Here is a 24479-nt window from a genome sequence, read left to right as displayed (position 1 = left end):
TTCACAACATCATATCTTATTTAGGGCACTTCAAATGATTTAAATGATAAATGTTATACATATTTTATGGCAATAATTTTTTTTTTTTTAATGTAGTGCTCAAACAAGTTTGGGAGACATTGAGTTCTCAAATTTAAATGCAGGCGCCAAAAAAGAAAAAAAAAAAACAAATAAATGGAAGGGTAATATAGGGGTTGGGGATTAAACTTTTAAATTAAAAACCTTTTAAACTTAAATTTTTATTTATTTTTAAATAAAAATTAAATTGAATTTTTTAACGGGTTCTTATGGGATTATATGAAATCATGTATGTAAAATTTGTGAAAATTGTAATGTGCTATAGAATTTAAAGAATATTTCATTCGATAAAAATAAACTTAGGACTCCCTGGTGGCTCAGTGGTAAAGAATTCACCTGCCAACAGAGACATGTGTTTGATCCCTGGTCCAGGAAGATCCCACATGCCACAGAGCAACTAAGCCGATGGGCCACAACTACCAAGCCTGGGAGCTACAACTACTGAGCCCACACGCTGAAACTACTGAAGCCTGCGTGCCCTAGAACCCGTGCTCCCAACAAGAGAAGCCACCACAATGAGATGCCCACGCACAACTGAAGAGTAGCCCCCACTCGCTGCAAAAGCCTGCACAGCACCAAAGACTCAGTAGAGCCAAAAAAATTTTTGATGGGACCTCACAGGACTTTTCAGAGCCTTTATGATGGCAAAATATTAGCTACAGTTCCCAGTGGAGAGGATCACTGAACTCTTTGTTCTTAAAAATCCTAGTCCTGTTCATCTTGGGGCTGACCCACATTACAGCATTTGACTTCCTTGGCTGCCTCTCACACCTGGAAGAGGCACTAAAATTTTTGTTAAACCCCTTACCCTGATTTTTATTTAGAAAATAAAGGTCAACATAGCTATCCCAATGTGTACCAAACTTTCTTCTATTTTCTTCAAAAACGGTGATTTATTTCCTGGGACTTGGAAGGATTTTAAGTTCTTTATTTAAACTTAAAAAAAAAAGGGGGGGGGGTGAGTTACATGCATATGTGTGCATGCAAGAGGAAAATTCTAGAAACTTCTGGTGGTGGAAATGAAATCCCAGAGGAGGAATGCATGTTGTCTGTGGACCAGATGTCTTTGAAGGTGGTTTGGGGTATAGCCTTGGCACCCGGCTAAATTCAGGGCTCCACTTGCCTCTTGGGGCAGGGGCAGGCTCTGTCCTGTCCCTTCCTCCCCACAGTGTTGCCAGTCAGCTGCCTCTGGACAAGCCTCGGTTATAGGAGAGCCTAGGGAGAGGAATGTGGCTGGTCTAGGCCCTGCATCTCTTCTCCCAGAGGCAAGACCTGGATGCCTGCTCAGCTGAGTGTGGGTGAGAGGCCCAGCCAGCTGTCGTATTTGCTTATGACCTTTCCACTGGGCATCGTATTTTATAGTCTCCTGTTTTCAGGCTGGGATTTGGTGGTGACCTGGGGTCGGGTAGGGAGATGTTAAATTGAAGAAAAAAGACTGGATTCAAGCCCCAGTTGTGGGACAACTTCAGTGAGTCACAGAGCAGAAATGTGGTGTCAGAGAGAGAAGCCAGAGGGGAAAATATTTATAACTGCTGGAAACATGATGAACCTGTCAAAAATACACGCAATCAGCTAAAGAAATTGGGGAGAAATAGGCAAGGTCTTGTTTGGTTTTCTGGGAGTGTAAACATTTTTTAAAAAATCATCAGGAGAAAGAGAAAAATATTAATAATTCCTCTATACACAACTGCCTTGTGTGAGTGATGTTTTGGGGAGATCAAGGGAAAGTGCCTGTGTTCCTTAAACTGAAGCAGAGTAGACAGAAGGGATCAGCCACAGGAAGCGATTGAGAGAGAGAGAATTAGATTGGAGAGACAGAACCACGGGTTTCCCTAGTGGCTCAGTTGGTAAAGAATCTGCCTGCAATGCAGGAGACCTGGGTTCGATCCCTGGGAAGATCCCCTGGAGAAGGACATGGCTACCCACTCCAGTATTCTTGCCTGGAGAATTCCACAGACAGAGGAGCCTGGCAGGCTACAATCCGTGGGGGTCACAAAGAGTCGGACACAACGGGGCAACTAACAAAAATAACTATCAACTCTCAAGAGATAACCATGGGGATGTAAGCCCCTTTGAGAATCCTCAGAGATCTGGAGCAATAATGGGCTTCCCAATATAGATGGAGCAAAGCAGTATTCTGATTTACATATGAACAGGAAAAGATGAGCCTTAGGATGGGGGGACGTGAACCCAGGCCATTGCTGTTGGGTTAAGCAGGGCCTCTCTGTCTGCCCAGGTTCTGGAGTTGAGCTTTGCGCAGTGGCAGTATCGTAGCCAATGAGGTTTATCCGAGGCGCGATTATTGCTAATTGAAAACTTTTCCCAGGTTCTGGAGTTGAGAGAATTAGACTTCCCTCTGGAGAATCAGGGGTCTTGATGGATTAGATACAGAAGAAAGTTAGATTAAAAAGGCACTGTCTCTGGGACTTCCCCAGCTGTTCAGTGGTTAAAACTGCATTTCCACTTCAGGAAGCGTGAGTTCAATCCGTGGTTGGGGAACTAAGTTCCTGCATGCTGCAAGGTACGGCCAAAACAAACAAACAAAAAGGAACAGTTTCCACAGCAGTAAACAGCAGTGTCCAGAAAGAATCGTGTTTTGGGGGCAGCCAGAAGAAAGGGCACTGAGGCATGGCTGTGAAAGAGGGGCTGTTAACACCTGGGGATGGGATTCAGCCACATCCCCAGATGACCAAACTAGGTGTCACTGAGTCTAGGGAGACACTGGAGTTACTGGAGGAGGGGATGGGACCATCTGTGACAAGTCCTATGGGCCGCTAAGGAGACTGGACTTTGCCTAGAGGTGACGGGCCCAGGGGAGGAACTTTAGCAACACCTCCAGTTAGCAGTAGTGGAGTAAGGGTCAGCAAGGAACAGATCAGAGACAGGAGGCCAGTCATGGAGTGGCCACATAGCCCCGTGGACATAAGCAAGGCAACCTCCTAACATATCCTCCATCATGTCATCCCAATGGTACCCCAGGAGGCTGGCCTGAGGGATTCCCACCCATAGTTTACCCCAGAATGGCCCTAAGACTGGGATGATCAAGAAAGCACATCTCTTCAATGGATTAATAGTGACTGCCTGGAGCACTGTCTTGAACTCGGACAGCTTCAGACCACCCCCCCTCCACCACCAGACAAAGAGCCACAGTTGATTAGTGATATCTGAGGAGGGGTGTGGGGGTGGGGCTGCATTAATTCATTCATCCACACACCTTGATAAACGTTTATTTAGCCCCTCCTGCAGACCAGGCACAGTGCTATGAAGCTCTCCTCTTCGCAGGAGTGCGCAAAGCCTCAGCCACAGAAAGAGTAAAAAGCCTCAAGCCTAGGCTCCCCTCTGCTCTGGAGCTTCTCCCTTTGAGCCTCTTTAAAAGTGAAAGTGTTAGTCGATCAGTCGAGTCCTGCTCTTTGCTACTCCATGGACTGTAGCCCGCTAGGCTCCTCTGTCCATGGAATTTCCCAGGCGAGAATAGTGCAATGTGTTGCCATTTCCTTCTCCAGGGCCAACCTAGGGATTGAACCGGGGTCTCCTGCACTGCAGCAGATTCCTTACCATCTGAGCCACCAGGGAAGCTTCCTGAGCTTCTTTGAGTCCTTGGTAAAGGCCTGCGCCCTGTTCTCTCCGGTCTTAACAAATTAGCTGCTTGGTAGTTATTTGTGGGAGGAAGAAAATAAATGCGTGAATTACCATATTTTTCATATTTTATCCATTCATTCAACAAAGAAACCGATATACACATTGTACAAAGCCTTTTCAAGGATTTGGAGATGTGACTGACCTAATCTCTGCCCTCTAGGAATTCACAGTGTCATTTGGAGATTAGACACGTGCCCAAATATTTGCAAAACAAAGTCGTTATTTATTAAGCCAGGTTTCCTGGGGTCCCTGGCTTCAGGGAGGCAGACACAGCTTGTCTGGGGTCCAGGAGGCCAGAGGAGACTGTGAGAAGGTAGGATCCTGGGGGCAAAGGGCAAAGCCAGCCGCTCCCGCCCCTCCCCACCTCGCTCAGGTGGGGCCCCCTCCAGCCTCCCTGTCCTCCTAGAGCCTGAAAACAGCAAGCATCCCTGCAGGTGGCAGAGAGTAAGGAGAGTGGCTACATGAATCTGCTGAAAGACACACTTGGAAACATCAGAGTCTTGCTTCCAGAGGGCTAGGTTATTTGTCACTTGGGCTGCTGGCAATAGCCACTTTGTAGCTCGGGAAGCCAAGTGCAAGGTGGGAGGCAAGTGTAACCCTTGCTCTAGCTCCCTAGTGGGCCCCCGACTGACCCTACCCCACCCAGTACAGCCGTCATCGTGTTGTTGTGTGTTAGCCACTCAGTTGTGTCTGACTGAGTGGACACAAAGTCACTCTTTGTGACCCCATGGAATATATCCTACCAGGCTTCTCTGTCCATGGGATTCTCTGAGCAAAAATACCAGAGTGGGTTGCCACTCCATTCTCCAGGGGATCTGCCTGATCCAGGGATCAAATGCAGGTCTGTCGCATTGGAGGCAGATTCTTTACTGTCTGAGCCACCAGGGAAGCCCCAGTACAGCCCCAGCTCAGCCCAGTTAGCAGTACCCAACTCTCTGCCCCGTATCTTGGGCACAAAGCAGCCCTGTCTGCACCTTTGCTCCCTAGGCAGTCCCTGCTCATAGCTCTGCTACCCAGTTCCCTGCCCCTGGGACTTACTAGCTCTTGCATCTCACTGACTTGTGAGGAAGGGGAGATGAGTGGGAGGATTAATCAGGAAAAGAAATGGGACATAAAGTGACAGGGATTTGGGGAGGTCCAGGACCACGTGGTGGGCCATGGGGATGGGAGGAAGGACGGTGTGGGGAGATGGAATCCACAGGGGCCCTGGCCATGCTATGACCCCAGAAAGTGGCCCGGGGACTTGTGGAACCCTTCCCCAGAACTTACACCTCTCTTCTGGGACCGCCTGAAGTCGGAACCAAGAAGGAGCACGCAGCCTGTTGTTTTTGAAGAGCCTGATGACGCTCAGCCTTGAGCTTGGGGGGAACCTCCGACTTCCAGAGCTCTTCTTTGTGGTTTTGCCCTTTGGAGAGCAAGAAGCACGCGTGCTGCAGGAACCAATCATGAACCAGAGGTACACACGTGGACATGGTGCGTACACACATGGCCTCCTACCTGGGTACAAGCCCTCCGTGACCGAGCCACCCTTGGTGTGTGGAGCCAGGACCCAGAGCAAACGACGGAGCACGGAGGGTATGTGTGTAAATGAATCTGCAGGGGCCCTGTGACCACACTCTTAGCTGAAACAGGACAAGTGCTCTCAAGGCTCCAGGAAGGCGGCTCTTTATCACTTTTATTTTGGTGAGGGTCTTCTCGCACGGTCATTTACACATACTGCGAGAAGGCTGCCAATGAGATGTGAATCCATGGGAAATGGATTTTTCTTCCCTGGGGATGTACACGGTGGATATCTGGGCATACATGTGCGTTCAAGAAGGAGTGTGTGTGTGTGTGTGTGTGTGTGCGCGCGCAAAAGAATCAAAGCTGCTATATTGGGAGAGAAGCTAGAAAAGAAAAAGGTGGAACTTCTTGTCACTCATATGTGTGTATACATTCATACAGTCATCTGATGGTATCACAATTATTTGCTCGTCTATTTGTACACACACACACACACACACATATACGTCCACACTTTTAGCACAGCCTGTATTCCACATCAGCGATTCTAAATCACTTTTTTTGTCAGTGATCTAACCCCACTTAATCCAGTAACTCTCAACCTTGCCTGCATGTTGGAATCACTTGGGGAGCTTTTAAAAGTCCCAAGTGCCCAGACCAATATAGCAGAATTTCTGAAGATGGAACTTTGGCATTAACACTTTATGTCAATATTTAATAACCTCCTTAGGTGATTCTAATCTCTTCTGAGGGCTGAAGACTTCTCTGCATAGAAAGTTCTTCTTCCATTTCTCTGCTCAGAAAACTCCTATTCATCCTTCAAGACCTCTGCCCCTCCTACAGCCCTCCACCCTGACATTCCTTCCAGAGTTCTTTTCTTATTACGCCTCCCCCACCCCCACGAGGGCTGCCCTGGTGACTCAGCTGGTAAAGAATCCAATCCACCTGCAATGCGGGAGACCACCTGCAGCACAGGAGACCGGAGTTCGATCCCTGAGTTGGGAAGTTCCCGGGAGAAGGAAATGGCAACCCACTCCAGTATTCTTGCCTGGAGAGAGGAGCAAGAGAGAGAGGAGCAGTTCCATGGGGAGAGGAGCCTGGTGAGCTAGAGCCCATGGGGTCACAAGAACTGGACACGTCTGAGCGACTAAACCACAACCCAACCACCCCTGCTGGGCTGTTACTGTCCCATTCAAGGCCCACTGCAGCACATGGATGGGACAAAGCCACGCCAAGACCTTGGGCAGGAACTGGCTTACAGGGCTGGAAAGGTGTTAAGAGCCCAGGCTTTGGAGTGAGGCCACCGTGTGAGACCTGGCTTTGTCACTGACCTGCCCTGTCTCCTTCTGTATTCAGGTTCCTTGTCTGTACAACAGGATAAAAAATTCAGTCTCCACCTTATAAACTCACTGTATGGAGTAAATGAGGTACAAGCAGAGAAAGCTCCTCACGTGTCCCTGACCTGGCCTCCTGGTCACTGGTCTAGGCCAAGGCCATGACGAAAGCCCCACCCCACCCCGTTACACATATGCACACACACACACATACACACTCATTCACATACTGTTTATTTCTGAAGGACTCTCAACCTCTCTCCTCCCTCTGACTGACCAGCCAAAGTCCTGGTCACCCACAGAGTCCATCAACACAAGCAAGTGTTTTCTTTACACATTGGGGCTTTTACTTCAATTTGAAGCAGATGGTTGAGCACAGATGTGAACAGCTTTGGCCTTGTGAGCACAAGGAAAGAACAGGCCTTGGCTTTGAACATGCCTTCCTCCCCACATTACTGGCCCATTCCCCTGGTCCCTTTCTCCCCTCTGCCCCCTGCACAGCCGTCACAGACCACTGGGCTCCAGGCAGGGCACCATCTTGTGTGTTCTGTCAGGAGGGTGGGCCCCTGGCAAGGAGTGCTGGCCAGGCCAGCTGGGGGCAGGTCACCTCGAGGCAGGTCCCAGGGGTGGGGTACAGGTGCTGCTCCCCCTACACACTCACTTCTCATGATGCTGAGGGCCCAAGAAGGAGCCTGGACCCAGGGAACATGGAAAATCAAGGTCAGAGGCCTGGGCAGCCAGTGGGAGGGAGAGAGGGCCGGGATCTCAGATCCCACTCCCCACAGGCACCCCCAGCCTCCCTCTCACAATCCCTAGAAGGTTTATCTTAGGTCCAGCCAGCTCAGGGCCCAGTGGAGAAAGACAGTTCCAGATCAAGTCTGAAGTCACCAAACGTCCACCTCTTCCATGAGTTCCTAGCGGAAATGTTGATTCGTCTTTGGCCTGAGATGGGACCCGGGCAACATGAGGAGCAAAGGTCACAAAGCCACAGTGTGGCTTTTCACCGTGGGGTCCTCTCACCCCCAGTTTGTTCAGTGTCCCTGCTGAATCTTTGGCAATGAGTTTCTGCAGCCAGAAGGACGGTGGGCCTCAGGCCCGGGCAAGGCGAAGGCTTTGCTCTCCCCACCCCAGCAGGCAGAGAGCAAAGTGCAAAGTCACCGTAGAGTAGCTGGGGGTGGGGGTGTGGGAGAGGGTGAGAGGGAGGCAGGCTAGCTCTTGTCCTGAGAGGCGGTGGTCTGAGCATCCGGTGGCATCTTAGAGAGGAAGACGAGGCTGGACTTGGCAAGCTCACCTTCTCCTCAAGCTTGACTTGGAAAGAGGGCCCACAGCAGCATCCTCAGGCGAGCCCATGGCTAGTCACTCCTGAAAGAAACAGCCAGTGGGAGGAAAGGGATAAATTAGGAGGACAGGATTAACATATACGCTACCATATATAAAATAGATAATCAACAAGGACCTACTGTAGAGCACAGGGAACTCGACTCAGTACTCTGTAATAAGCTGTATGGAAAACGAATCTGAAAAAGAATAGGTATATGTGTATGTGTAACTAATCACTTTGCTGCACACCTGGAACTAAAACAAGAGGCAGTCTCCTGCACTGCGGGCAGATTCTTCATCAGCTGAGCCACCAGGGAAGCCCCCGAATCAAACACACTCTAACACACACACACAAAAAAGCTAAGAAACAAACAAAACATAAAATAAAATAGCTAAGCTAAAAGGATATATTGTATGGTGCAGGAAATATAGCCAATATTTTATAATAACTTTAAATAGAATATAATCTATAAAAATTTTGATTCACTGTATTATACAACTGAAAATAATATAGTATTTTAAATCAACTATACCTCAACAAACAAAAAGAAACAACCAGCAGGGACGTCCTGGTGGTCCAGTGGCTGAGACTCCTTGCTCCCAACGCCAGGGGCCCAGATTCCATCCCTGATCAGGGAGCTGGATCCCACATGCCACAACTAAAGGTCCCATGGGCTGCAACCGAGACCTGGCACAGCCAAATAAACAAATTTTTTTTTTTAAAAGAAACAACCAACGGTCAGAAGTACCCCACACACACATACTGGTCCTAACTCCAGAAGGCCAGCCTGCACCGGGTGCCTCACTGGTAGCATCTGCTCTTACCCTCACGGCTGCCCCAGGAAGGACCCATATGGCTCAGGCAGGGACTGCATCTTGAAGGGTTCAGTAAGGGATGGAGCCAACATTTGGACCCAAGACTGGCTGCCACAAGAGCCCACAGTGTCCCCTTACTCCCCACCCCACCTCCACTGCATTTCAGAGCCACTGCTGATTGAGTTGGGCTTCTCAGGTGGCGCTAGTGGTAAAGAACCCGCCTGCCAATGCAGGAGACACAGGAGACACGGGTTTGATCCCTGGGTCGGGAATATCCCCTGGAGGAGGGCATGGCAACCCACTCCAGTATTCTTGCCTAGAGAATTCCATGGACAGAGGAGCTTGGTGGGCTACAGTCCGTGGGGTCACAGAGCATAGGACAAGATTGAATCGACTTGGCACACATGCTGATTTAGTTGGTTTGGGGGATGGGAGGGGGTGTAGCAGGTAGAAGAAGCCCAGGGCCCCCTGGTCCTGACACCCAGGTGTGACCTACAATCCCCAGGTCACACCTCCAAGGAATGTTAGAGTCAGCCCTGCCCCTGCCCACAGGAATGGCATCCTTACTCCTTCTCCCCACATCCTTCAGACAAGATACTACACCAGGAGCCAAGAGGCCGACTCTAGGTGCAGCCCATCCCCCCGCCATCTAGGCCTCAGTGTTCTTATCTATAAAATGATAGTGTCTTCATCTAGTGGAAACAGAATAGCAATGAATTCTGACCTTGAAATTCTAATGCAGAAAACAGATGAGCATGGTTCCGGTCTATTTGAATCAGGAGAGGATGTGGGACACAGAGAGAAGGGGACCCAGAGTCTACAGTATTCTTTCCAATGTGGAGCCTGGTGAAGTCTCTGAGAACTCAGGTGCTTTGGGGCAAATTGGAAAACCCTTAGGTTAGACCATCTTTTTAGTCCCTTGCAGTCCTGACCTTCAGAAGCTTCACTCTGGCCACTGAACTTGGTGTTGCTCATGAAAAAACTGACCAAAGGGTGGGATTTGCTATAGGAAGGGATAGGAGATGGGGAGAGGTCATAGGGGCTGCCAGGGCTTTAGCTTTGGAGGGAGATCAGAGCTGGTGGGGAGGCTCTCGGGGGCTCCAAGTCCACCTAAGAACACTCAGGAGAACAACCATCCCTTAACTGGGCACGCAAACCCCTAGCAAAGCAGTGCCAAATACCTCTCTCTTGCTTCTTGCAACAACCCTGAACAAACAGCTAAGCACTTATTTTTGGAACAGAACAGCTGTCAGGCACCTCCGACGTGCCAGGGAACCTTCTCACATCCCCCATCTCAGAGGTAAGTGCTACCTACGAGTTGGCAGCACCAGCATTTGAACCCTGATCGGTGCTGTTTATCCTAACACACGAAGGCAACTCCTGCTGAAAGGGAGGCTTGGAGAGCCGGGCTGGAGCCAAACCATGAGGATGGAGGGGCTGCTAACCACAGGCCCCGGTAAGCCTCAGGCCTGGGCGGCCGATGGGCAGGCGGCCAAGGCAGAGGCTGGGGCAAGGCTGGAAGTGGGGTCCAGGGAGGGCGAGGGAGCCCCGCCAGGAGGAGGGAGTGTCCTTCGGCTAATAGAGGCTAAGACAGGGATAAAAGGAAAAGTGAGAGGAGGGAGCATCTTGATGTGGTGAGTTCGGGCTCACATTCTCCGAGCCCATGGAGCGTGCTGGCCCCAGCAGGAATCTGCTTTTTGTTACCGAGTCTGAAGAGGAGGATTAAGAAGCGGAAAGGAAACCCGTGGGGATGGCACTGGGTCTGTGGTCCACGGGGTGATTTACAGCCGCGTCATCCCGGCGCTGGCTGCCTGGGCGGGCCGGCCGAGGACTGGCCCCAAGTTCCTCCCTTGCTCAGTCCGCCTGCGGTCAGAGAAGGCGCGCGAGGCTGGGGCAGCTGGAGCCGGCCCACTGGCTGCTCTGTCAAGGCGCGGCCGCCCAGCTGGGCTCTGCCCCAAGCCATCGCTGGGGCTCTCAGACTCCACGGAAGCCATGGCTACCACCAGCCCAAGGCCTGACCTTCAGTTCTCAACCCCACCCTTTCCCTCGCGTCTGTACTGGACCTGCCTTCCACCACCCACCTGGGACCAGGAATCCCACATATAACATCATCCATCCAAGGAAGTCTTATGTCAACTGGGGTGTGGCGGGAGGAACAACGGGAAGTCTTAGGTGCCAGGACCTTTTCTGCAATTAACCAGCTGTGTGACTTTGGGAAGCTGACGCTCGCTCTCTATGATTTAATTCCTTCACCTGTATGGCAAGTACAAGTCCATGCACGTGGATAAGCACTCCCCAAAGGGTTGTTCTGCAGAGTATGAGCCAGGTGAGGCACATCCCATGAGTTTTAGAAACATCACAGACCTTGGCCCCACCTTGGAAAGTCACTGTATGGGCTTCCCTGGTGTCTCAGCTGATAAAGAGTTTGCCTGCAATGCAGAAGACCCAGGTTCGATCACTGGGTCAGGAATATCCCCTGGAGAAAGTCACAGTATATATGGATATATTAAAAGCTCTGAAAAATCCTGCAGTCAAGAAATGTGTTTGGTTTTATTTACCCAGCATTTTCTTTTGATTGTGTGATTGTGACTGGATTGCGAGAAGAAACTCATTCCAATCTTTCCATTATTCAAGGCTACCCAAGGGGCTTCCCTGTGGTTCAGTGGTAAAGAATCTGCCCACCAATGCAGGAGATCAATGAGTTTGATCCTTGGGCTGGGAAGATCCCCTGGAGGAGGAAATGGCAACCCACTCCAGTATTCTTGCCTGGGAAATTCCATGGACAAAGAAGTCTGATGGGCTAAAGTCCATTGGGTCCCAAAGAGTCTGACATGACTTAGCAGCTAAACAACAATGAAAGGGTATCTCAAGGAGCCTGGAAGAAAGTCTCAGGAAAGCTTGCAAACCTCAAGGGGCAATCTATGGCCCTTCCCTCCAGGTGCCTGCCAACCACATCACTCGGCCACATCCAGGCCCTGCTTCTTTACTGCTTGTCTCCCCATTGACCCAGTCTCTCAACATCCCCACCCCAAACGCCCAGTGAAGGTAGGCAATTGGTCCAGCCTCAGTCAGATTTCTTACCATGGACCCATCAGCTGTGGCTGAAAGATAGGAGACAAACCTACCTATGTCATCCTTTCAGAAGAGGCAAGGGTGTGTGTATAGGTGTGTATACACATGCACACACGCAAGAATAATTGCAAATACAGAGGAGAGGGTTGCGCTTACTCTCCACTGTGACGACCACACCACAGACTCCTTCTCACGTAACCCCTGGCCACATCCTGCTCCAGGTGAGAAACACAGCTTGCACCCCATCCAGCTCTGGACTTTTTGTGGGTGGTTGTTTCCACTGCAGCCAAGGCTCTGGGTGTGGCTGGGCAAGGGTTTCGTGGTCCTGAGGAGCCTCCTACATGGTCCCTCAACAAAGAAGATGCCCTTTGAATACAGGTTCTGCCTCTCATTAGCGTTGTTCAGTTGCTCAGTCACATTTGACTCTTTGCAACTCTATGGTCTGCAGTACGCCAGGCCTCCCTGTCCTTCACTGTCTCCTGGAGTTTGTTCAAACTCATGTCCATTGAGTCGATGATGCCATCCAACCATCTCATTCTTTGTCACTCCTTCTCTTGCCCTCAATCTTGCCCAGCATCAGGGTCTTTTCCAATGAGCTGGCTCTTCACATCAGGTGGCCAAAGTATTGGAGCTTCAGCATCAGTTCTTTCAATGAATATTCAGAGTTTATGTCCTTTAGGATTGACTGGTTTGACCTCCTGGCTGTCCAAGGGACTCTCAAGAGTCTTCTCCAACACTATACAGTTCAAAAGCATCAAAAAGTCTTACTATCATAAACTTTAAAAATGACTAGACAAGATCCTTCCCAGGTCCCTTTCAGCAGGTCTGATGTGTGGAGTCCAATTGAGGTGATTTGGTCAGTGTGACAAAGTGGCTGCATTTATCACATTCAGGAATCATCTTTTTTTTTTTTTTTGGCCACACCTCACAGCTTGTAGGAGCTTAGTTCCCCAAGCAAGGATAGAACCTGCAACCTCAGAGGCGAAAGCACAGAGTCCTAACCACTGGACTGCCAGGGAAGTTCCAGAAATCATCTTTTGATTGTTCACTCATTTGTGGTCAGAACATCAGCTCCACAAGGCCAGGGACGTGGTCTGTTTTGTTGGCTGTTGTAGCCTCAGGGCCTAAAACAGTCTGGACACACAGTAGCATCTCAATAAATATTTGCTATTTGTTGACCACGTGAATAAATATTTCCAGTCACTGCCATTTTATTTAATGTAGCGATTATGTGCCACAGATAGGCTTCCTATTTCAAATGTGTCATTGGACATTTTGGCTAACTGCGCCTGTAACTGTTGTGAATTCAGGAACCGTATTGCATCTTTCTGCTTTTGTTCACTTCCAGTTTTTAAATTTCTAATTATACCTCCTCAGCTTACTAAGTTTGTCTCTGGCTTTAAGTGGATTGGTTTCCTCAGAGTAATTTTATCACTGTAGGGGCATTTTTAAAACTTATTATTTCTGCCTGTAAGTTGTTTCACCTTTCAAGCGCATTTTCAGTCACTTTACTTACTTAACCATGTTTCACTGTTTTCAAATTATACATTTTTTCCATAGATAAGCAATTTGGATACAGCCTTTTATAAGCAGAAAAAGGCATCAAATGGTAATGAAATCCTGAAGTTTTTTTTTTTCTTTTTTTTATGGTTCGTCCTTAAAGGAGCAGTCAGATTCCAAATGTTATTTTAACAGTAAAATACGAAAGACAGGGACTTCCCTGACAGTCCAGTAGTAAACACTCCATGCTTCTAACGCAGGAGGAGTGGGTTCAATCCCTGGTTGGGGGACTAAGATCCCACAGCCTGCATGGTGCAGCCAAAACATGAAAAAAAGAAGAAGAAGAAGAAGAAGAATGAGGCTTCCCTGGTGACTCAGTGGTAAAGAATCCACCTGCCAATGTCCAGTGTAGGAGACATGGGTTCTATTCCTGCTGTGGGAAGACTGCTCATGCTGTGAAGCAGCGAAGCCCGTGAACCCCAGCTATCAAGCCTGTGCCCTAGAGCCGTGCTCTGCAACAGTGGAAGGCACTGCAGCGAGAAGCCTGAGCATGGCAGCTAGGGAGTGGCCCCCACCTGCCACAATTAGAAGAAGCCCAAACACAGCCACAAAGACCCAGGGCAAGCAAAAACTGTTCAAATTTATTAATCTTTAAAAAATACTGAAAAAAAAAAAAAGACAAACAGGGAGGGCATCAGTGATGTACACTATCAGGCATTATTTTACTTTCATCTTTGGTGGGGGGGTGGGGAGGGGCAGGGAAAGCTGAGCTACACGGCTTGTGGGATCTTAGTTCTCTGACCAGGGATTGAACCCAGCCCTTGGCAGTGAAAGTGCCAAGTCCTAACCACTGGACTGCCAGGAAATTCCCTATCTTTCACTTTTATGTAAACCAATACGTAGGCTAAAAGGGGATTTTGTGTTTGGTTCTAAATGCTGAATGCTAGGTTTCATCTTGGCCTGAAAGTCAGTGAGGCTCTGGGGCCCTGGGGCCCTGCGCAGGCTGGTTGATCTCTCAAGAGTCTCAGTTTACTCATCTTTAAAATGAGCACGGTAATAGTACCCACCTTTAGGCCAGTTGCAAAGAATCAATGGGACAAGGGAGCCACATGTGCCCAAAAGGGTCTGACCCACAGCTGAAGCACCAGTTCCCATTCCTGCAAAGAGCTGGGTCCTTGGGGTGACTCACTGGTGTTTGAAAACATCAAATAATACCAAAGGCTGAAAAGTCGCAAAACAAGTAACCAGAAATAGTCACAAGGAACCAACTGCCATCTTGGCCAGAAAAGTCCAGAACAGGAAGCAATAAATCTGTGCGTGAATGCTCAGACGCTTCAGTCATATCCAACTCTGCAACCCTATGGACTATAGCCTGCCAGACTCTTCTGTCCATGGGATTCTCCAGGCAAGAATTCTGGAGTGGGGTGCCCTTCCATTCTCCAGGGTATCTTCCTGACTCAGGATCAAACCCACGTCTCTTATGTCTCCTGCATTGGTAGGTGGGTTCTTTACTTACTAGCACCACCCGGGAATCCCAAGATGGTGTGTGCACTAAGTTGCTTCAATAAGCACAATTTTTAAGTTACTGAAATCACATTCATAATGAAAAAACAAGTGAAATGTGGTATATTCATACAAAAGAATATTACTCAGCCATAAAAAGGCATGAAGTACTGACACATGACAGAACTTGGATAAGCCTTGAAAACAATATGCTAGGTGAAAGGATCCAGACACAAATGTTCAAGTATTATATGATTCCATTCACACGAAATGTCTATAACAGGGAAATCTATAGATTTGTGGTTGCCCAGAACTGGGAAGGAGACAGGGACTGCTAAAGCATAGGGGTCTCTTTTGGAGCTGATAAAAATGGTCTAAATTGGGGGTTCCATGGTGGTCCAGTGGTTAAGACTCCACACTGCCAACGCAGGGGGCCCTGGGAGTTCCACTCCTGGTCAGGGAACTAGATCCCACACGCCACAACTAAAGATGCTGAAAGTGAAAGTGAAGTTGCCCAGTTGTGTCCGACTCTTTGCAACCCCATGGACTGTAGCCCACCAGGCTCCTCCATCCATGGGAAAAGATGCTGAGGCCGCACTAAAAAGAAAAAAGATCCCACATGCTGCAGAGCAAAAGGCAATGAATATCCAGCGGGCTGCAACTGAGAGCCAGTGCAGCCAAATATTAAAAGAAAAAAGGGGGAAAGAAAGAAAACGCTCTACATCGGTTGTGTGGATGGCCACATTTTGATGAAAATCCTAGAATCTATTGGATTGTAAGCTTTAAATGGGTAAACTATAATCTCAACAAAACCATTAAAACTTCCGTACATGCATAGGGAGTACAGGTTAATTGTGGAAAACTTAAAACACAGACAACTAAACAGAAGAAAACCATTTAAGTCACCTCCCCCTCCCCACCCAGAGAAACCACGGTAGCTATAGGTGATTGCTCTTCCACGTGCTTTTCCTTTCCTTTTTCTAGTTTTAAATTTTTTTTGTTTTTTATTTCCTTACTATTTCCATTTAAATTTTATTTCTTTTATTTTTGGCTGCCCTGGATCTTCACTGCTGCATGGGCGGCTCTCTGGCTGCGTTGCACAGGCTCCCCTTTATGGTCGCTTCTCTTGTTGTGAAGCACAAGCTTTAGGGTTGTGACACCCAGGCTTAGTCACACTGAGGCAGGTGGAATCTTCCCAGACCAGGGATAGAACCCATATCTCCTGCATCGCAAGGTCGATTCCGAACCATGGGACAACCAGGGAAGCCTTAAGGCGGCTCAGTGGTAAAGAATCCGCCTGCCAAGCAGGAGACACAAGTTCGATTCATGGATCAGGAAATCCCCTGGAGGAGGAAATGGCAACCCACTCCAGCATTCTTGCCTGGGAAATCCTATGCACACAGGCGCCTGGCAGGCTACAGTCTGTGGGGTCGCAAAGAGTTGGTCACGACTTAGTGACTAAATCACCACCACCACAGTTGATTTACAATGTTGTATTAATTTCAGGTATACAGCAAAGTGATTCACTTATATATACATATATATTCTTTTTCAGATTCTCTTCCATTGTAGATTACTGCAAGATATTGAATATAGTTCCCTGGGCTGTATGTCCTTACAATTTATCTATTGCATACAATAGTGTGTATATGTTAATTCCAAACTCCTAATTTATCCCTTCCCATTGTTTTCCCTGTTAGTAGCCATAAGCTTGCTTTCTATGTCTGTGAGTCTGTTTCTGTTTTGTAAATAACTTCGCTTGTATCACTTTTGGATTCCACCTATAAGTGATATCATATGATATTTGTCTTTCCCTGTTTAACTTACTTCACTCGGTATGATACTCTCTAGGTCCATACATCCACACACTTTTCCTGTGCTTAGGCAGACCTGTATCAGATTTCTTGGGAGTGAAATCAGCTTGCACAAACCATACCGCAAGCGGGTGTTTGTGTTTTCTCGAACATTCCAGCCCATTCATCTTTGCATTTGGCAGACCTGCTCCCACATCTCCAAGGGGCCTAGCTCTGCTGAGGTTATTCTGGGCACATGCAGAGGACTGGGCTTCTGGCCTCCACATTTCCCAGGGAACTGGAAGCAGGTATGGTTCAGCCCACCCCCAGCGCCTCCTGCCTCGCCTGGCCCGGGCGCCACGAGTGACAGGCAGGAAATTTATGAGCAGTTGGAGCTGGCTGCTGTTTGCTGAGGGCGGGAACATGGTGTGAATCAAGGATCACACTGTGTCCTGGCTAGGAGGACTCTCAAGGTCTTAGAGCTGTAAAGTGATGGCCAGAGCCCCTTGTGAGCTGGAGGACTCCACCTAGGGACCATGAACTGGGGGGAAAAATTCATTTACTCAACAAAGATTTATTGAGTTCCTCCTGAGTGTCAGCTCTGTGACAGGCACTGGAGTTAGAGGCCTTGCCCTGGGGCAGCTTATAATCTAACCCCAGGGCAAAGCTGAAACCACCTGTGGTTTAGTGGCTAAGTCGTGTTCAACTCTTGGAGACCCCGTGGACTGTAGCCTGCCAGGCTTCTCTGTCTGTGGGATTTTCCAGGCAAGAATACTAGAGTGGGTTGCCATGTCCTTCTCCAGGGGAATCTTCCCCACCCAGGGATCGAACCTAGGTCTCCTGTGTTGCAGGTGGATTTTTACCAACTGAGCTATCAGGAAAGCCCACTGAAATCACTGTTGCTGGTAAATGCTGTCTAGTCACCTTTCCCCTGTCTCACCAAGCCGCTCACCAGAGGAGTGAATTCAATTGTCAGGGGTCCTGGGCTATAGGATGCTGTGACTGTCTGTGATACAAGGAGGCCAGGTCAGGAGCATGTCTTGGTCCAGCAGTCCAAACTCCTTGCTGCTGGGACTTTTCCTGGTGGTCCAGTGGCTAAGACACAGTGCTCCCATGCAGAGGCCCTGAGTTCAATCCCTGGTTAGGGAATTGGATTCTATATGCCGCAACTGAAAGTTCACATGTCACAACTAAAGGTCCTGTATGCCGCGAAGAAGATAAAGATCCTGGTGCCTCAACTAAGACCCGGCACAGCCAAATAAATAGATACATATTTAAATAAATAAATAAGCCCCTTCAGATTGAGGCCAATGGATGTGCTCAGACCTCAGGGTCAGTCAAGCACACACGGAAGAACTTTCCTAGTGGTAAGAAACAACAAGGGTTACCGTGCTAAGCACAGGGGATCCCTCCTGGGCTAAGATGCTAGAGGTGGCGCTGGGACGCAGGTACCAGGAGCAGCTCTGAGACATCCCCATGCAGTCAGTCCCCCAGGCCCCCTCTATCCTGGTTACAGCCTAGCTTCCAGTTATTCCTGCCCACAGAAACAGAGACTACAGGAGGGTGGGGCTCTGCTGGTCACTGTGTCCCCAGTTCAGACAGTGAGGCACCAGATCCACCTCACTGCAGGCTGGGGACATGTGTCTCCCTTTGAAGCTTCCAAGAGCTTCATGCCGACTTCTCCTCTGTCTTCTGTGCTCGAGTTATGGTTGGTGCAACTGCCATCGCCTGCCCACTCACCCCACACAGTGCCACCATGAGCTCCTGACAGAGGAGGCCAGGTCGTCCTCGGCTCCCTGTGTCCCCAGACCTGGGGACAGAAGTCAGCGGATCCACTGACAGAGGCCTTGTCTGGAACCCACCACACTCCTTTGCTGTTGTACGGCCCTTGGGAGGTGGCTGTTGTTGTGCCCATTTTACAGATGGGAAAATGGAGGCCCTAGGATGCAGGGCTAGGATGCAGCACAGCAAAGCAGAGCCCTAAGCCCCTACAAGGTTCAGCTTCTTCACCAGCAAAGAGGACTAGAAAATCCCCAAGCCATCCACCCAGCTGCTACCTCCTTGGTTCTAAGGAAATCTCAGCCTTCATCCACTGGGGCCTAAGTGAAGGTGGCTGACCACGGGAGGCCTGGCACTCCCAGAGTCAGGCCAGTGCTAGAAGGGAGCCCATGGTCCTGCAGGGGACCGGCAGGGAGACCCCAGGCCCCACCATGCCGATGCCTTCTTGGGCTTCAGACCACTCTCTCTGGTGGCCAGGCTCTGCTTCTGTCTCCATACTCGGCCTGTGTGTCTCTGTGCCAGCTCTCTCTTGACCGCCCCTCTGTCTCTCTCTCCAAGTCCCTCAGCCTGTCTGTCTTTCTTGGCCCCCATCCCACCCCACCCCACAGTACAGGGCGAGGGTCAAGCTGGCCTGGGTGAGGCCTGAGCCCCAGCTGCTGCAGCCTCCCATCTGCTTCCCATCCTGGGAGAGTGTCCAGCCAACTCCACTTGGCTGCACACTGCTCTTCGAGACCCCAGAAGCACAAGGAGCCCCTGACCTTGCCCCACAGACAGGCTGGAGGGGAGCAGACAGCTGGGCAGACAGGTGGCCCAGCCAGGTGAGGAAGGTTCTGCTCCCTGGAAGCTTCCCATGGACCCTGACTCATGACTCTCACACGATCCGCCACCAACACTACACACACACACACACACACACACACACACACACACATCCCCAACCACAGTGTCAGGGATCCCCGGGGCTTAAGATCGCTCCCAACCACCCTTCTGCACATCTCTGGTCTCCCCTCCCCAATCCTTATAGCAAATTGACAGCAGGAGTGATGGGGCACCAGCCAGACAAGCGAATCCATGCCAAAGTGCCAGCCTGCAAGCCTTTGCAAAGCCCGCAGCCTGCAAGCCTTTGCAAAGCCCGCAGCATGTCTTTAGGAGACCCTCGGTAAGAGTCTAGCTGTTGATATTTCAGGATGCGTGGAGGCAATAATGGGGTGGCTGGGAGAAGCTGTGAGGCCCTGGACAACCCGAATAACCAAATGATTTCTGTAAAAACAGTGTCCAAACCCCTCCTCTGGCCCTTCTTATTGTCCCTAAGCCCCTTACATCTAGACTCTGAAGCTACCATGGGATCCAGGTTGGGGCATCTCTGATCAGGGCTCTTTACTCACCACCACCTTGACTATCAGTGACACCACAGAGGTTCCAGGAAGAAAAATGTATGTTTCACCCACACATGTACACACACACACTTAAATGCACACAGAGACACCCCCGAACGCACACCACCCCCATTGAGAGGCTAGGCAGCATGGTGGTTAAATATGGCTATGGCATCAGACGGACCCTGTGTGAAGCCTTACTTCCCCGTTCTACCAGCTGTGTGAATCTGAGCAGTTACTTAACCTCTCTGTGCCTCTGTTTCTCCACCTGTAAAAGGGTAATAATAGTAGTCTACAGTCTGAGGTTGAAGAGAGGATTAAAGAACACAATGGCTGGACTTGGTGATCCAGCGGTTAAGAATCTGCCTCCCAATGCAGGGGACACAGTTCAATCCCTGGTCCAGGAAGATCCCTCATGCCTTGGGGCAACTAAGCCCAGGCGGCACAATTACTGAAGCCCGTGTGCCTAGAGCCTATGCTCCGAAACAAGAGAAGCCCCGCTTGCTGCAGCTAGAGAAAGCTGGTGTGCAGCAATGAAGACTCACCCAGCACAGCCAAAGATTAATTACTTTAAAAAAAGAACACAATGGCTGGGAAGCCAAGCCCTTAGCGCTAGGCAGCCACGTGTCAGTGCGCACATGTGTGTATGTGTGTGTCTCCCCCATTTGCATGTCAGTTGACCACGACAGGAACTGTGTCTCCCCATCAGGTGACCAGGGCTCTGCTGGGCGCACCAAGGAGATGCCCATGGGATACCGTGGAGGACTGCTGGAAACAGCTCACTTGCTTGGACTTCCACGCTTCCATTCATTTGGGGAACACTTTTTGAGTGTTCAGACCATGCCAGGCTCCATTCAGAGCACGTGAGTGTCCCGCGGTAGGCAAAACAGACAAGGACCACCCCCTCCACCCGCCCAAGAGAAGCAGCCCAGAGCTGAAGTGAGTTTCCCTAGAGAAAGGAAGCGCGTGTTTTCTGTGCCTGAACAGCTTGGACAGGTCCCAGTTCTTGATAATTGATGCACTTCCCTGCATTCTCCGTCAGATGCTACTGGATGTACTTTGGCTTCCTCTTGACAACTCAAGGTCAAGCCCGGGGAAATCAGCCTACAGAAGACCCTCCAGGTCCTGGAGGCTTCTGGGCCCTTTACCCTGACACCGAATGGCTCCATGCCTCCTGGCTCTTCTGAGCCTCTGGTGTTGCTCTTTTTGTTCTTCCCACGCCATTGGGCCACTGGCTGTGGTTCTGGGGGCTCTCACTGCACCTGCTCCAGGAGCTGGCCTCCCAGCCCTTTCTGCCCGGCTGCTCTGACCTGGGACACCAGGAAGTCATGCTCATAAGAGCTGTCCACAGATTCAGTGCAGTGGGCTCAGAAGCAGGGCTCCCCTGTGAGCTTTCCCGTCTGGCCTCTGTGTTACTTACCCCGAGTTCCAAAGGGTGGGGCCTTTGTCGGTTTTGTTCCTCAAAGTGACCCAATACCTAGGACAATTCCTAGCACATAGTAGGAATTCATTTATCCTTGAAGGAGAAGGTGGGATGATTTGAAAGGACAGCATTGAAACATATAAGCACCATATGCAAAATAGATGACCAGTGTGAGTTCGATGTATGAAGCAGGGCACCCAAAGCCAGTGCTCTGGGACAACCTAGAGGGATGGGGTGGGGAGGGAGGTGGGAGGGGTGTTCAGGATAGGGGGACACATGCATTTCTATAGTCAATTCAAGTTGATGTATGGCAAAAACCATCGCAATATTGTAAAGTAATTATCTTCCAATTAAAACAAATAAATTTTTAAAAACTACTTATTTTTAAATAAATGTAAAGGGTCCTTCAAGCTGGCTTCATCTTTTTGTCCCCATATAGAGATACGACAAATGACGAACCACAAATGGATACATGTATGTGTACAGCTAAGTCCCTTCTCTGTTCACCAGCACCTATCACAATGTTGTTAATGGGCTATGCCCCAATACAAAATAAAAAGGTTAAAGTCTGAAGAAAAATAAAAGAACAACGGCATGTAGTGGGTTGGCCAAAACGTTTGTTCAGGTTTTTCTCCACGATCTTACAGAAAAGCTGCTGAACTTTTTGGCCAATCCAAAGTATGCAGAGGAGGAGGGTTCTGCCCCTGGGTGTGCAGGGCTAAACCTTTGCAAATAAGCACACTCGCTGCCACCCACACCCTCTGTGTGTGTGGTGGCGGTGCTGGTGGGGAGGGTGTCAGGAACGCCTCACTGTCCTGAGGGCGGAGGCAGAGTAGTTCTCAGTAACACCTTGTCACTGCTCTCCGGGCTGTGGGTGGGGTCACTGGGCTGCCCCTGTGCGCCCAGCTGCCTGGCTCTACCCTGCCTACTACAATGGAACCCCCCTAAGGGCTCCTGATCCCTCGGAAAGAGAGGGAGATTTGAAACCTATAAGTTCCGGGCATCTCCCCAGTGCCGGGAACTCAGCCCACCACGTGTGAGGCCCTCCATCTGATTCTGGCAGATAGTGACTACTTATGCCCAGCAAACCTGTGCATGGATGCACACACAGCAGAGGGACAGACCTGGTGTCCACTGCCTAGCAACCCAGGGTAAGTCACGGGATGGGGAGGGGACACGTGGGCTCCCTCTGCTCACCTCTGTAATGGACAGCAGTGACCTCTAGGAACACCAGTGACTAACAAGCTCATCCAGCTGATGAGGCCCTCTCGTGGCCATCATTGCCTTGAACCCTCCTCACCCGAGGACATCTCTAGCCATGTCTTAGAAGAAAGCAAAGCTTGGAGAAGGCCCAAGGCGACAGAGCTCACAAGCGGCTGGGCTGAGACTCAGACTCCAGCCCCCCAGCTTGAAGCCCTGCACTGCCAGACCTCTCACCTTGGGAGAACAGGGGCCAGTGATGGTCTAGACTCAGGAGTGCCTGTTTCACAGAAGTGGATGAGCCTTCCTAAGTCTTGCCCAGCCACCCGGTTGGATGGCCCTTGGCGACTTCACCCCCCTAAGTCCCAGCCTCCTCATCTAGCTCCGTTAGAAATGTGGATTTCAGGAGGTCCCTGCAGGACTAAAGAGGACAAGGAGTGTGAGAGGCTCTGCACACTGCAAAGCACTTGCAGACTGATGAGGCCACCAGGGGCCTGGCGTGGCCACCTCTGTTCTCTGGGCCTCAGTGCTGCGCAGCGAAAATGGGCTGCGTCCATGCTCAGTCGCTTCAGTCATGCCCAGCTCTTTGTGGCCCCATGCAGTGTAGCCAGCCAGGCTCCTCTGTCCACAGTATTCTCCCGACAAGAATACTGGAATGGGTTGCCATTTCCTTCTCCAGGGGATCTTCCTGGCCCAGGGATTGAACCTGCATCTTCTGCACTGGCAGGCGGGTTCTTTACCACTAGCACCACCTGGGCTACCGGCCCTTAATTTGGGGAGCTGCAGTGAGGAATGGCAAACTCACAGAGATGAGGTTCTGGTACTGTGGTTATGGTTATGACACTGTTTAGCCTCACTGGGAAGAAAATCACTCTGTCACGACTCCAGATCAACTTTTGAGAGATTAGCCACGTGGCTGTTGACCTGGCTGCCCTCCTAGCTGAGAGGACCTGATGTCCTCCTCTGTTTCAGGGAGAGCACCCCCTCTTTCAGGTAAGGGATGTCTGGAAAGGATTGACTGAACTGGTGAGGAGACAAAAGCTCTTACTGGCAAGGCCCTGCCCTGCCTTGGATGTAGTATGTGGATGAAGTACTCAAGTGCTGTGGCAGCCATTGTGTAGCCATGAGGTAAAGACCAAAAATGAAGCCTGAAGTCTCAGCATCACCAGAGCCTTGGAGCCAGGGAATAGTTACCTTCCTTCACCTTTCCTAACTGTGAGAAACAGGAGCCCTGTTAGTTTAAACTGCTGCTTGAGGAGTTTCTGTGATCTAAAAGGCAAAGCTTTTCTCACTGATTCAAGCCAACAAGATCCAGAATTCCCCAAACAGGAGCCTGGGAGGAGCCCAGGGGCACTTCTGTGTCTGTGTCTTGAAACCCCTAGCTGGTCCTTCCTAGAGTCTTAGCCTCCAGCCCAGGAACATTCAGCCCCAGATGTGTGGATTTTCATGGAAGGAATGCTGTGCATTATTTAGTGGGTGGGGCTTCCCTGGGGCTCAGATGGTAAAGAACCTACCTTCAGTATGGGAGATCTGGGTCTGATTCCCGGGTTTCAAAGATTCCCTGGAGAAGGGAATGGCAACCCACTCCATATTCTTGCATGGAGAATTCCATGGACAGAGGAGCTTAGCAGGCTACAGTCCATGGGGTTGCAAAAAATCAGACATGACTGAGCGACTAACACACATACACATGTATGTGCCGGAGCTGGGACACAAAGATGAAAGGGCTCACAGTCTAGATAGATACATTAAACATACACTGTAATGTAATGTAGTACAGAGGTTTTTTTTTTACTTGGGGTATAATTGCTTTACAGTGTTGTGTCAGTTTCTGCTGTACAATGAAGTGAGCCAGCTATATGTATACATATATCCTCTCCCTCTTGAACTTCCCTTCCACACCACCCTATCCCACCCCTCTAGGTCATCATGGAGTACTAAGCTGAGCTCCCTGTTATAGAGCAGCTTTCCACTAGCTATCTACCTTGCACATGGTATCGTGTACATATGTCAGTTCACAGTATAAAGCTTTAATATCACATAATTTATCAGGTAACAAATTATGTAAAAATACAATATAACGACAAAAAACGAGCTCTAAAATATTACATCATAGAGGATCACATAATATAATAAGTTCTAT

At 49.7% G+C, this 24479-nt stretch overlaps 1 protein-coding gene and 1 pseudogene across 3 annotated transcripts in view; one reads left to right on the top strand and one right to left on the bottom strand.

Moving 5' to 3' along the window:
• The first annotated feature begins 2326 nt into the window (after positions 1 to 2326).
• Positions 2327 to 2440, top strand: LOC138438532 (U4 spliceosomal RNA; annotated as a pseudogene).
• Positions 2441 to 6878: 4438 nt separating this feature from the next.
• The window catches only part of ATOH8 (atonal bHLH transcription factor 8), a 41379-nt gene continuing 23778 nt past the window's right edge, over positions 6879 to 24479 (bottom strand). The window contains exons 3-4 of one of the 3 annotated variants that reach the window (XR_011255645.1): positions 8408 to 8562; positions 6879 to 7916 (exon numbers count right to left, since the gene is read on the bottom strand). Coding sequence is in view for 1 of the 3 variants with exons in the window: in XM_069583161.1 (XP_069439262.1) it covers positions 7911 to 7916 (6 nt within the window). In the remaining 2 variants the exon portion in view is untranslated. Of the gene's footprint in view, positions 7917 to 8013; positions 8072 to 8407; positions 8563 to 24479 lie in introns of those variants that run through there. The other 2 variants (XR_011255644.1, XM_069583161.1) reach the window with 2 other exon arrangements.

The sequence above is a fragment of the Ovis canadensis genome, chromosome 3 (genome assembly GCF_042477335.2).
Source record: "Ovis canadensis isolate MfBH-ARS-UI-01 breed Bighorn chromosome 3, ARS-UI_OviCan_v2, whole genome shotgun sequence".
NCBI classification, from domain to species: domain Eukaryota; kingdom Metazoa; phylum Chordata; class Mammalia; order Artiodactyla; family Bovidae; genus Ovis; species Ovis canadensis.
Note: the sequence above shows the minus strand (reverse complement) of the source record. Positions and strands in the feature narration are given on the sequence as shown.